The sequence below is a fragment of the Ursus americanus genome, chromosome 14 (assembly GCF_024610735.1).
Source record: "Ursus americanus isolate L20-20 chromosome 14, mUrsAme1.1.p, whole genome shotgun sequence".
NCBI lineage: Eukaryota > Metazoa > Chordata > Mammalia > Carnivora > Ursidae > Ursus > Ursus americanus.
In genome coordinates this window covers 32,586,233-32,599,853 of record NC_142140.1, presented here as the reverse complement: position 1 = coordinate 32,599,853, position 13,621 = coordinate 32,586,233, and the positions used below count along the sequence as shown (strand labels likewise).

Genomic DNA, 13,621 nt, shown 5'->3' with positions numbered 1-13,621 from the left:
CTGCTTAGCAGGGAGCCTGCTTCTTCCTCTCCCTTTTCCTGCCACTCCCTCTGCTTGTGTTCTCTCTCTCTCTTTCTCTCTGGAAAAAAAAAAAAAGCACAAGGAGATACCACCTCATACCAGTCAGAATGGCTAAAATTAACAAATCAGGAAATGACAGATGGTGGCGAGGATGTGGAAAAAGGGGAACCCTCCTACACTGTTGGTAGGAATGCAAGCTGGTGCAGCCACTCTGGAAAACAGTATGGAGGGTCCTCAAAAAGTTGAAAATAGAGCTACCCTACGACCCAGCAATTGCACTACTGGGTATTTACCCCAAAGATACAAATGTAGTGATCTGAAGGGGAACCTGCACCCAATGTTTATGGCAGCAGTGTCCACAATCCCCGAACTATGGACAGAGCCCAGATGTCCATCGACAGATGAATGGATAAAGAGGATGTAATATCTATATACAATGGAATATACTCAGCCATCAAAAATATGAAATCTTGCCATTTGTAACAATGTGGATAGAATTACGCTATGGGTATTATGCTAAGTGAAATAAGTCACTCAGAGAAAGACAACTATCATATGATCTCATATGTGGAATTTAAGAAACAAAACAGGATCATAAGGAAGAGAGGAAAAAATAAGACAAAATCAGAGAGGACACAAATCATGAGACTTTTAATCATAGGAAACAAACTGAGGGTCGCTGGGGGGGGTGGGGTTGGAGGGATGGGTTAACTGGAAGGATGGGTGATGGACATTAAGAAGGGCATGTGATGTAATGAGCACTGAGTATTATATAAGACTGATGAATCACTGACCTATGAAACTAATAATACATTATATATTAATTGAATTTAAATAAAAAAATAAGAAGAGGTGGTCAACTATTTATTGTGATTCCTTTTTCATCAAAAAGGTGACCAAAGAGGGGCACTGGGTGGCTCAGTCGGTTGAGCATCTGCCTTCAGCTCATGTAATGATTTTGGGGTTCTGGGATTGAGCCCCATGTCAAGCTCCCTGCTCAGTGGGGAGTCTGCTTCTCCCTCTACCCCTCCCCCTGCTAATGCTCTCTCTCAAGTAAATAAATCTTAAAAAAAAAAAAGGTGACCAAGGAGACCTATTTAATCAAATTTTGGAGCTAAAAGAGGTAGCCAAGAACCGAGGACATGGGTATCAGGACCCCAGAAACATTTTAGCTAGGTTACTCACCCCTTCAAAGAAAAAGCATAATTCGTTTATTAGACTGCATTCATTCTTTAAAACCTTACTCAGCTGCTACTTCATTTGTGAAATTCCCCAGGTAAAGTTAAATCACTTTTCCCTCTGAACGGTTTCCATACCTTTCACATCTACTACCATATCTATTTTACATGTATTTATCACACTGAAATCCTTTCAACTATGAGCTTCTGGAGAGAATGGATGGCACCTTATCTATTGCCGTGGTTCAGGGCCACCAGTAATGACCATATAAGGTGATATAACACTGCACACTTACCATAGTATCTTTGATAACTGTAGGTGTCCAGCCTTCAAAAGTATAACAAGGATGAACTTTGTTTCCATGAGGACAGTCAAAGCACCGCTCTGTGTCATACCCGTAATTCAACAGCATCCTGAGCATGACTTCATCTTTCAGTGTGTACTGCAGTGCTGATGGGAAATGTAAAGGGTTGACTCTGCAGAAATAATTGACGTTGGCCCCATGCCGCAGCAGCAGACTTATCAGCTCGTAGCTGCCCATCCGTAGGGCTATCTGGAGGCAGTTAACCGGGTCTTGATTAGGCAGAGCTCCAGCACTCAGAAGCAGCTTAACTGAAGAGAGGTCACCATTCGATACAGCAAAATACAAAGCTGACTTCCTGTGGTCGTCATAGTGTTTGCGAATTCTCTGATCGAGCATGAAATTTACATCAAATCCAGCCTGGATGAGGAGTTCCAGGCATTCGGGGTGTGCTCCCGCTGCCGCACAGTGGACGGGACTGATGCCGCTCTGCTTAATGGCAACAGGGTCTGTCACTGGAACCAAAATCTTCAGAGCTCTGAGAAAGAATTTCAAAGTGCATCAGAAAAACTGTTTCTCTTAAGATGCAGCATTAACCTGTTTATGATGGGTTTATACTAGTACGAGATGGCGTTAGTATCAGGTGGCATTAGGACCCCCAAACAAAAAGTGCGTAACTCCTGCATCCAAAAGCTCAGATACTTAGTAAAGTTAAGTGAAACTACTGTCTAGATATAAAACTCAGAATGAATCTAATCGGTGAGACCTGGGGTTCCCCATATCGCCCAAGCACCTGATAATAATAGTAGTTTTCTGTCTCGTTCGTGGCTACAGAGGATGCCTGTCTTCACCACTTTCTAGCTGGTTGAGAGTTTCCTCTCTTTCAAAGGGGTGTTGGAATTACAGGATCAGAAGTAATAACCAAGTTCCCAGAAACTCCCCCCAAAACCCCCCATAGCTCTTCCTATTTCTATCTGCACCCATGTAATTGAACTTACAACAAATGGCCTCTGTCAGCTGCCACATGAATGGGCAGGTGGCCTGAATTCTTAGGGATGTTGGCATCAGCTCCATGCTCTAGAAGAAGAGTCAGACAGTCTGGATTTCCTCCGCTGGCGGCTTCAAGTAAGATGGAAGCAGAGTCAGATGCCTGACCAAGAGCGTTAGCTCCTAAGAGGAGAAAAAGTCTGTTATGCAAAAAGTCTTTTCCACTGTATTGCATATGCATTCTTAATATATCAGCACTACCAAAAAGCAATTATTAAGGAGCCACTTGAGCAAAGCACTACGAATCAAAGAAATAAAAAATGTACCTCCTGTTCTCGGCCAGTTTATAATGCAGTTGGGGAAGGAAGAAATGGTGCAAGCCGTCTCTAAATTATGAGTAGGCTGGCTTTCAGAGGAAGTTTAATAAGTTATTTGTTTGGAACTTGAAAATTCCAGGAGAAATAATTTTATAAAAGGTGATTTTATTTCCAGATGGCCTATAAAAGCCCACTTACCCCATCCTTATACATAGGATGGTACCAACGGTAGCACCAGGCCGTCTGTTGATGCGTTGGTGGAAAATGGCATTTGTTCTAACATGTTCTTAGCGGGCTGTTTGTAGTAAGACACACTAGTTGTTTGCAGTTGAAGCTGGGGACTTAGTGTGCCGAGCGTCATGATGGTGTGGATGCTAAGGGTATCAAGTGTAGGCAAAATGTCCTCTGAAAGTTCTCAGTTCTGGATTTTGAGGGGAACTGGGTGGCGAAGGAAGGAGAAAGGTGTTTTGGGTCAGTGGCAGAAGGCCTCTCAGTAAAATGGGCTTTGAAGAAAGAGTGGCCTCTGAATGGACAAAGGGCAAGGGGAGCATTCCGGGCACATTCACAGCACATATAAGACAGATATAGTGGCTTTAAAATAGTTGAGACTCCACAGTCATCCGAACATAGTGGCCGCCCAAGAACCCCACTCCAGGAATGCATGAAGAAAGTTCGGGTAAGCCTCCAGGGCAACAGCGCTCACCCCGTACAGTTTCCCTTAGGTGCGTAATTTCTAAACTTCACATCGACCCTGACAAGTAGATGCCAGGATCTCCACTGTAAAGATGAAAAACCGAGGCTCCTTGAGGTTAAGTGACTTCCCAAGGAGACACACAGCTGGTAAGCAAGGTAGTCAGGATTGTGGACCAGACCCAGGGCCTGTTTCTACGATGCCACGTTGCCACTCCCGTCATGCAGGGTGGTAAAGTAGCGTGAGTCGGAATGAGACAGATGTGGGTTCAGATCTTGGCTCTGCCATTTCCTAGCCGTGTCACTTTGTGCAAATTACTTCATAAGGGAGTTACCTCAGGGAAATACCTCACTGAGGTCAACTGATGCTGGTTTCCTTTAAGAGTTAAGGATTTAAAATCTGGTGCTTCTCCCCTTTCTTTGTATTTTAATCAACGATCTAGACAAAAGGTTACTTTTTTTGTGTAGATGGAGGGTCCAGTGTTTATTTTTGTCATTCTAGCTCATGACTCTAGACATCTCTGATATTGCTCATTTGAAACATCTTACTTAAAATGTCTTATGGCCACTGACTGAAAACTACAACAGCCTCCCCTGTATGATGGGAAAGTTCCAGGTACGTGTAAAAAGCAGAGAGTTTTTCTTAAAAGCAGGAATCCCTGTAGGCTAGAAACATGGAGACCAGGACCGTATATTGCTAAAGAAAGAAATAAGGCTTCTGGACACAAACAGGAAGGAGAATAAAGAAGGTAAATCTAATACTGGGACTTTATTAAATCTTGGTAAAGACTTGCTTCTTTGACAAAAAGCTCTAGACCCTACATTGCTTCATTAATGGGGGTCTCCTCAAAGACAAAAAATGCCAAAGTTCTCTGAGCCGAGGTCTCTGCCAGTTAAACCAGGATCTCGAATTGGTAGCAGGGGAGGGTGTGTTTAAAGGGAAGTCCTCCAACTGGTACCATCCCTAGCCCTCTTTCCTTAAGTGTAAAATGAGGACAGTGCCTACTTGATAGGGTTTTAGAAGATCACATAAAGCAGGGTAGGTAGTTTAATGGCTGGTGCTAGAAAGTACTCAATAAATCTAAGTTGCCTTCTCCTTCTCAGTTGTGGGTATTACTGGAGAGAGAACTGGGACCCAGAGAGCAGCAGCCAGGGAGCAATTCTTAACAACAGAAACATCTGACAACACACTGGACTGGCCCGTGACTTAGCTTAGCAGAGATGACATATAGGGGGTGATGTGGGTTCTGTGAATCTAGAAACGGACAACACATAAAAAATTAAAAAAAACAGCCATCCTCAGCATGGATGGGGTGCACTATGTAAAAGAGTAACCTGCACCCTAGTAATCTTACGGGAATTACTGCACATTGAAGGAGAAATAGTCAATCTCCATTTTAGGCTTTTTAGTAGCCACTATTAACATATGCTTTCATCAGATATTTATGTTAGGATTAGATAAAACGTTAACTTCTATTATTCTGAAGCTCTCCGTGAAGAGGAGGATGCTTGCATCATGTTACCCTTGGGGGTGTGCTGACCATATAGAAAATCTTGCCTTTCTGCAGTAACATTTCCATGATTTCATTGTGTCCACTTTGGGCAGCAAGAGCAAGAGGAGTGAATCCGTAGGAGCTCTGTGGGTCCGGGTGTGCCCCAGACACCAACATCAGCTTCACTATGTCCTGCCTGCCCAGTTTGGCTGCTTCGTGGAGAGCTGTCCTCTCGTTGGTACACCGCAGATTCACGTCTGCCCCATAGCTGATCAGCAAGGCGGCCATCTCGTAGGAGTCACGTAGAACAGCTGGGAAAGTAGAAGTGAAAAAGGCATTAAGTTCACCAGGAAATTATGGCCAGAGTGTCTAATTAGCCAGTGTCCCTCAGACTTCTTAAGGAGCTCTTCCTGTCTACTCCCATGTGCCAGCATTTTGTGCCTAGGAAACAGATTGCAAAATGAGGCTTATATCCAATAATATTAATAGTGTTTACATCCATAGCCTATTGGCTTTTCTGTAAGCCAAGAACAATTATTGTCTACTGCCTGCTCACGTGGCTGAAAAACATAAACACACAAAATTTTCATTTATCATTTTTATGTTCTTCTCTCAAGAAAATGGGAACTTAAGTACCCAAAACAGTCCTAGAAATGCTTTTAAGTGCTTTAAACAAAGAAAAACAAACCCAGCAATAATTAGGAAATTATTATTTTTTTTTTAGAGAGAGAGCGCACACGTGAGTGGAGGGCAGAGGGAGAGGAAGAGCGAGAATCCCAAGCAGACTCCACGCTCAGCTCAGAGCCCACCTTGGGGCTCAGTCTCATGACCTCGAGTTCATGACCTGAGCTGAAATCAAGAGTCGATGCTTAACCGACTGAGCGACCCAGGTGCCCCAGGAAATTATTTTTAACCCCATGTTTTGTTAAAATTTTCGAACTGGATTTTCTGCATTTATGTGGTTATCATTCACATTTGGATGATCATCTTTAAGTTCTTCAAGATTCTAAAACAACTTAACGTATCCATCTCCAGGGTGTCTGGTGTGCAGTCAGTTAAGCGACTGACTCTTGGTTTCGGCTCAGGTTATGATCCTGGGGTCGTGGGGTGGAGCCTCGCATCGGGCTCCACACCGGGCATAGAATCTGCTTGGGATTCTCTCTCTCTCTCTCTCTCCCTCTGCCCCTCTTGCTCATGTGCATGCTTATTCTCTCGCTCAAATAAATCTTGAAAAAAATATGTATCCATCTCCATGTGTTAACTGTTGGCAGCCAGTGTGCGTGAGGACTCTTGCTGGGTGCCAGATGTTGAATCAGTGTGAATTCTGTTCACAACCATTTATGATGTGCCATGGAAAGTGCTTTAGGACTAGAAATGCAAAGTGCCAAGGGTGTTGGGTCTTTCTTAACTCATCGAGCGGGCATTAGTGTGCACTCCGATTCTGGAAACTCATGTCCTTTGTTTTAGGAAATCATTTTCTTGCCTTATTCATTGATGATACACCACCTCCATCTTGTCTGTTCTCTTTCTAGCGCTTCTGAGATTCACATGTTGCTCCTCTTAGATGGTTTCTTTTTCTTTCCTATTTCCCATTTCTTATCTTCCTCTGGAAGTTTTTCTAAACTTTATCTCCCAGCATTCATTTTGAGTTTTATACTTCTGCTACCATTTTTAATTTTCAAGGGCATTTTTGTTATTTTGTTCAATTTTTTGCAGTGTCCTGTTATTTCACTGCTTTTCACTAATTTCTCTAACTTGATCATAATTTCCCTCTACATTTTATTTTCCCTAAATAGTCTCTCCTCCAAGTTGCTTATCTCTGTTGAAGACTTTTCTCGGATAGTCCTTATCTGTCTGCTCGTGATTAAAGAGTTGGGAACTGAAAAGCTGACTGGGGATCCTAAACGTTGAGAGTAGCTCTTGGGCCGTGTTCCCAAATGTGTGTTGATGTGCCTGGGGCATTTGTTGGGGAACCCCCAATTTCACTCTCTTTAGTTCTTTCTTTTTGGGTATATCAAATTCCCCATAGAAGCCTCCTCTTGGAAGGTAGAGTTCTGGCTGCCGGCTTTCTAGAATCCTGGTGGAAGAGGAGGGCTGGGAGGTCTCGGCCTGTGTTTGCTTAATTTCTCCAGTGTTTTCAATCTGGTACCCCCACCATTGCCAAGTATCCCCCAGCCCAGAGAGCCTCTGTTTAAACTGCCCAGAGAATAAACCTCCAGAATTCAGGTGGAATGGGAGAAGGGATCTGTAGCACCAGCTTCTTGTTCCTTAACAGTGTTCCAGCAATTCCCCCTATGTTAGCTGCCTGTCCTTCACGGGGGCTCCATGAGGGAACTATCGCCAACAACTTTCCAGGCCTTTTGATATAATTGTGTTGTTTTCCCCAAAAGCAAATTAAGATTCAGCTTTCTTTCTTTATATATAATTTTTATTTTGTTATGTTAGTCACCATACAGTACATTAGTTTTTGATGTAGTGTTCCATGATTCATTGTTTGCGTATAACACTCAGTGCTCCATGCAATATGTGCCCTCCTTAATACCCATCACCGGCCTATCCCAATCCCCATCCCCCTCCCCTCTGAAACCCTCAGTTTGTTTCCCAGAGTCCACAGTCTCTCATGGTTCATTCCCCCTTCTGTTTACCCCCCCTTCCTTCTTCAGCTTTCTTGTCACTGACCAGTCATCCACCTGCTCTCCGGGTTTTAAAAAACTATGTTGCTGTTGTCTCCTCTCCCGTTCTTCTCACTCTTTTGTATCTTACCTCCTTAAAACAATTTCTTAACTATAAGTTTAGTGAAGACTCAGGAGGGAACAAAATCAGCCATTCGTGTTCAGTCCGCCCTTGGCCGCCTCTTCCTACTCTGCCCACCTCTTAGATTTCTTACTCCTGAATTCACTGGCTAAGACACCGTGCAAAATGATCAGCTCACTGGCAGAGATTTTGAACCAGGCCACCCCGTGGGCCAGTCTGTAGAGGGTCACGTACCCATGTCCAGTCAGTTGGGACCAGAATGACAGCCCCGCAACTATTACACAAAAAGTGGCACAAAAAGCCACCTTTCCATTCGCAGGGACACGGACGGAGCTGAGAGTGCTATGCTAAGCGGACTCAGGGAAAGACAAGTACCACACGCTTTCACTCACACGTGGAATTTAAGAAACAAAATGAATGAGCAGAGCTGGGGGGAAGGAGAGAAAAAGAAGCAAACAGAGACACACACTCTTACTATGGTTACCAGAGCTGGGGGATGGGGCTTAAGGGGTGCACGTGTTGTGAGGGGCACCGGTGATGTGCGGAAGTGTTGAATCACTGTATTGTTCACCCGAAACTAATGCAGCACCGTATGGTAACCGGAATCAAAATAAAAGCTAAAAACAAAACAAAACAAAACAAAAAACCCAAAGCATTGCCTTTGAAACCTGTGGGCGTGGCGGACACTCAGAACCACAGACTGTTTCCCGGGGACAAGGTAATTTACCTGTAAGAAGAGGAGAATTGCCTTCAGAATTCTTGGCATCCGGATTGCAGCCGTTGAGGAGGAGGAAACGGGCATTTTCTAAGAGGCAAGTGCTGACAGCCAGAAACAGTGGCGTTTCACCATTGTGGGTGGTTTGCTCCCACGCGCTGGGTTTTGAAGCTGAAATCAATCCATTAGACCGCGCAGGTTAACATGCAGAAAGGAGTCTTAGGTTTATTTTTCGGAAGCCTGAGAAGAGTTATAAAGGGAGTTTACCTTTCAGGGTGATCTGCAAAATGTTCTTATTTAACTGCACGGCAGCCTTATGCAGAGGGAGCCAGCCTGCCCCATCTGCTTCAGCAAAAGCAGAATGGAACTTGGTCAAGCGCGACAGTGCATCTTCCTTACCTATTAACAGGTCAGATGGGAGCAGATTCACATTTGGCCCACACACGCGGCTGCCCGCGCTGCTTCTGAACCCCACCATCGAGGCCAGTGCACGGGACGACAGAGTTCGAGCCCCGCGCTTTCGGAGGGACACATTAGAATGGCATGGGACGAAGCAGCAGGAAGGCCTTTCGCCAGCGTTCCCTGTCGCCGGGGCCTGTGCTGCCCCTCAGTGCCCCCCCGCCCCCAGCTCAGCAGCGCTTTGCTAAGTTGTGCTGTGCTATTTTCTCGCAGGCTCTGGTGAATGGGGGGGGGGGCAGAGTGTTGAGCATTTGGGAAAACCTGCTCCTGGGCTTCCTGAATGCAGCGGGGAGTGCGCGGGTCAGCACCACAGGTGCCACCACCACCAGCTGGAGGGGACAGAATAGGAGGAGTACTTAACTGCCTCTATTGTTTCAATTATCTTCTTGTAGTCAGCGCTCAAAAAGGCATGCAAGCTGCGTAGAAAACAAATATACATGTAAGCCCCAAACAGAGAAAAACAAAGGCATTTGATAAAAACACAAAGGGTAAGGGCAACTGACGTTAGCCAAGGATGAACTCTTGCGTGAGGCAGTTACTGAGGCTTCATGGAAACACTTCCAAAATATCGTGTGACCCGAGGCACTCCAGGGAAGCCGCTCTCCCATGTCTATCTTCCTTGGGGGGCGGCATTATCCCACCTAAGGAGCATTTCCTAATTCCTTCAAGTGCCTGACCAAGGCCGCAAGCTTTCCTACATACCATATAACTCTTGCAAGTCTAATGGCTGGGATTTATCACTACAGTTAAATTTTTCTGAAACTTTTCAATCATCAAAATTTTATGCCTTTCAACCTAAAATCATGACTTAATTACTGAATGAATTTAAAAATATTTCATCACAATGTTAACCGATAATCTAAGGAACCCAGTTTCTTTACAAAACGTTATTTAAAGATGACTTTAAAGATTATTCCTAAAAGTAACCCAGAAGTGTAGGAATGGTGTGGTAAAGAGCACTGACCCGGAAGCCAGACCGCCTGCCTCTCACTTACCAGCCCTGTGACCTTGGGTAACACTTACCCGTCTCCTCGTCTCTACGTGGGAATAATAGCACTTACCACATAGAGAGGTAACGAGAATTAGAATTTAAATGAGTCAATATTTATGAAATGCTTAAAATAGTATGGCACAAAGTGATCAGTCCAATGTACTTCAACATCTCTATATTTAATTATAAAATCCGTTGGAGTTAAAACACATCTATCCAGTTTTATGTCCAGCAGGCAAATAGAGGTCACCATCCCATGCAAACAGGGTTAATCACCCCTGAAAAACAACAGTAACTGTTGGGGGGCGAGGTTACAGATTAGCCAGAGAGCACTGCGGCGGGTGTGCCTGGCTGGGGACGATCCACCTCCAGGGCGATCCTTTTACACCACGGAGGGACCCGTGGGGTCCTTTCCTGGTGCTGTCATTACAGAACTCTGAATATACACCCTTCAGAAAGGGTTCGTCTCTTCTGGGTTTAAGTTTACATCTTTCCACCTTTTGATCTGAATAAAGACTGGACCTTACCCCATCTCCCCGCTGAGGGTGAGGATAATTTTCCATGTGTATCGGTTGGATTTATGCATTCCCTTTGGCTCCCCGAAGACCAGATGCGTTAGAGTTCTCTAGCCTTTCCTATCCTTGTGCATTTCTTCTCATTTCCAGCCTGCAAGCTCTCAGCCAGAGTTGCTGCTAACCTCCTTCAACTGTTTCCTCCCTAACTACATCCTGAATTATTTCCAAATTTTCCTGTCTGGCTGGTGAGACATCAAGTCTCATAGATATTTAAATGACAGCTCCTTAGATTTTGACCTCTCTCCTGTTTTTATCACAACACTAGAAGTGTGCTAATGAGAGTCCCGACTGTCGAACACTCATGCCACCTCGCCAGTGAGATACCGCTACCTGTCGTCTGCAGATGCCTGCTGTGTTGCCCTCGGCCGGTGAACGTCCTGTAAGCTCTGCTGGATGATGAGCTGGGTATCCAAGTCCTCATCTGTGTCTTCATCGCTGGTGTAATTATTCATGTGGAACGCTGACAGAGTTAAAGTCAGAATGAATTAAAACTATTTTTCCAGTTGTGAAAACAAGATAATCAAATACTTAAAACCACAAACGAAATTCAGAGAGCTACAACATTAATAGGACTGAGAAAATGCAAAATTTAGAAAAATATTCATTAAAATTTCTCATAAATTCAAAATAGTTTTCTGAACTGCCACAAATTCAACATAAATTTGAAGTTTCCATGAGTAGCCACTGACTTAAAGCCAATTCAGGAAAAACCACCTTTCATATAAGATTTAGGTCAGTGCCATTTTAACTATGAAAATAATGATTTATTTTAGACTTGGCTTAGGAGTTTTTTTTCTCAGTCATTGAAGCACTCACCCAAAAGAACATCTTTATGCTAAAAATAACAGTAAATACTAAAAACAAACATGTTATAGGAATATATGTACTCTCATAATACAACATATAACAGGAATAGTGGTAGTAAAACACGATGTATTAGGCAAAATCTCAATGGTTTTAAAAGAACATTTCTGTTTTAGCACAGAATAGGTTTGATCACATACCAAAGACGTTTTACCTTCTGTTATATCCTTTAGGAGAGCGCGGAAGTTTTCACTGTCAGAGATTAGCACATCAGAATTTTCGCTTATATTTAGGCTTTCCACTCCCCTGTAGTGACCATTCCATTAATAGCTTTACTATAAATACCTGATCATAAGACAGTCTGGCACATTCTCCTTGGCTTTTTTTACATGTGTTTTAGCTCTCTTTGGAAACATGATCTCTTTTCTTCCCTGCTGTATTCATCAAATTTAAAGGACTAAACGTTTTATTCCTGGTATAAAATGCTTTTGCAGGGGGTTGGCTGCGCGCGGTGAATCCCTTCTCGTCAGCCTCCTGCACGTAGCCACTGCAGCCCAGAATCAATTTTCCACTTGAGAGGCCAAACTCTTTTCTCTGACCGATTTATCAAAGTGACCGTCCCAACCGTCCTGATTCACTGCTAGGTAGCGGCACCTACATTTTCTCTGGGTCACGGAGCTGCCGCCTAAAGTATCCTGGGAATCCCAAGGAAGGAATTAATTCCACACAAGATAATAAAATTTCGACTATAATTTTGTTTTGTTGAAATGTTTTAAAATTGTTAATCTATGCTATTATGAATATATGCTAATAATAAGAATATTAACTATTAAACATAACAAAGAGACACTTGGCATTTCCAGTCAAACACGAGATCAGTGCCAAGCAGCACAACACCGCCGCGGGTGTGCAGGCCGCCCCTCCCCCCTCCCCGCCCGCCATCTTACTGCCTTTCTACGCAGTAAGGAATTGTTTTGATATTTTCCTTATTTAGAATCACCTCTGGTAGGTGACTGGAAAGTCAACTAGTACTGAAGCTGAAGAAATGACTTAATACTTGGGAAAACATATTTTCTGATATTGAGATTTATCCGGTTATTCTCTCCAAATCTGTTCCTCACCTACATAGCAAATAAATCAAAGTTTCCAAGATTTCTCATAGGCTTCAAAGAAACATTTCTCTTCATGTTTTCTAGAAGGGCTGTATTCCGGTCAAGTGAGAGTGGTACATCAGGGAGGAGGACTGTGAAAGACCATCTAAAAGAAAGACACATGGGGTGCTTTGGTGGCTCAGTCGGTTAAGCGTCCAACTCTTGATCTCAGCTTGGTTCTTGATCTCAGGGCTGTGAGTTCAAGTCCTGTGTTGGACCCCACACTGGGTATAGAGCCTACTTAAAAAAAAAAAAAAAGAATGACACGAAGATACTTGCTTTTATAATATATATATTTTGAAGTAAATGAAGACAACACAGATCCTTTTTTAATGCTTCCAGATGTTTTCTTAAGTTTGTCCAATTTAGTTATCCAACTGACAAAGCAAGGCAACCCCACGCTTGATCCAGTGTTGAGTGGGTTGGTCGGTCTTTAACAGCATTGCAATAACAAAGTTAGTAGAATGTCCTGTAGTGGAAAGGGTTCCTTTACGTTCACTTGTCTTGTAGAGGGGACAGATGTAGGCATTCGACTTCACAATCTGAGACTTTTTGGCTTGGAAAAGAAAGAAATACATTCATTTGGTAAAGGGAAAACAGCCCCTCGGACTAAAAGAACAACTATTTTAGCACCAAATCTAAGATCACGATTATAATATTTGAACATTTCAATGTTGTTATTGTTAGTTTACCGTTGGTATGTAATTATGGCTGTGAAACAAGACAAGTGATCTCCTACGGTGCACGATTCTCGGTCTAGAGGATAAGAATTGAGAGTTTTCAGGAATCCGGATAACTTAGCAGACGTGAAAACACTCAAGAGGACTTGAGAGGAGGAGGAGAAGGTAGGGAAGAAGGAATAAAACACAGCACAGATAATGAGGCAGACATAAAAAGAGAGGACACTGATGCCTAGAGCCCGAATATGAGAAATGCATAAATCAGAAGAAGTGGAAATTACTATTTGCTTTCAGCAGGTATTACTAGGAAAAACACACCAGTTCTCACCTACTCACAAAAAGAACCTACAAATCATCCTTGAAAAGCCCAATGTGAGGTATTAGGAGTCTACCTAAACTGAGGCTACATTTCTTGTAGTTACAATTGAACTACGTTAATAGTGAAAATACTTAATGGGGTTAGGTGGTGATTGTGGGTGATTTGGAAATGTTTCCATTGACAGT

At 43.3% G+C, this 13,621-nt stretch overlaps 2 protein-coding genes across 7 annotated transcripts in view; both read right to left on the bottom strand.

Annotated features, from left to right (window-relative positions):
* Nucleotides 1–11,952, bottom strand: part of ASB14 (ankyrin repeat and SOCS box containing 14) — a 44,233-nt gene extending 32,281 nt beyond the window's left edge. For 4 of the 6 annotated variants that reach the window (XR_015726666.1, XM_087866936.1, XM_087866939.1 and 1 more), the window contains exons 1-8: nucleotides 11,487–11,952; nucleotides 10,813–10,942; nucleotides 9,279–9,332; nucleotides 8,725–8,858; nucleotides 8,470–8,628; nucleotides 5,054–5,299; nucleotides 2,500–2,671; nucleotides 1,496–2,039 (exon numbers count right to left, since the gene is read on the bottom strand). Coding sequence is in view for 5 of the 6 variants with exons in the window: in XM_087866936.1 (XP_087723062.1) it covers nucleotides 1,496–2,039; nucleotides 2,500–2,671; nucleotides 5,054–5,299; nucleotides 8,470–8,628; nucleotides 8,725–8,858; nucleotides 9,279–9,332; nucleotides 10,813–10,934 (1,431 nt within the window). In the remaining variant the exon portion in view is untranslated. The remainder of the gene's footprint in view (nucleotides 1–1,495; nucleotides 2,040–2,499; nucleotides 2,672–5,053; nucleotides 5,300–8,469; nucleotides 8,629–8,724; nucleotides 8,859–9,278; nucleotides 9,333–10,812; nucleotides 10,943–11,486) is intronic. The other 2 variants (XM_087866935.1, XM_087866937.1) reach the window with 2 other exon arrangements.
* A 766-nt stretch (nucleotides 11,953–12,718) lies between these two features.
* Nucleotides 12,719–13,621, bottom strand: part of DNAH12 (dynein axonemal heavy chain 12) — a 191,437-nt gene continuing 190,534 nt past the window's right edge. The window contains exon 74 of the mRNA XM_045807406.2: nucleotides 12,719–12,993. Coding sequence (XP_045663362.2) covers nucleotides 12,803–12,993 — 191 coding nt within the window. The 3' untranslated portion in view covers nucleotides 12,719–12,802. The remainder of the gene's footprint in view (nucleotides 12,994–13,621) is intronic.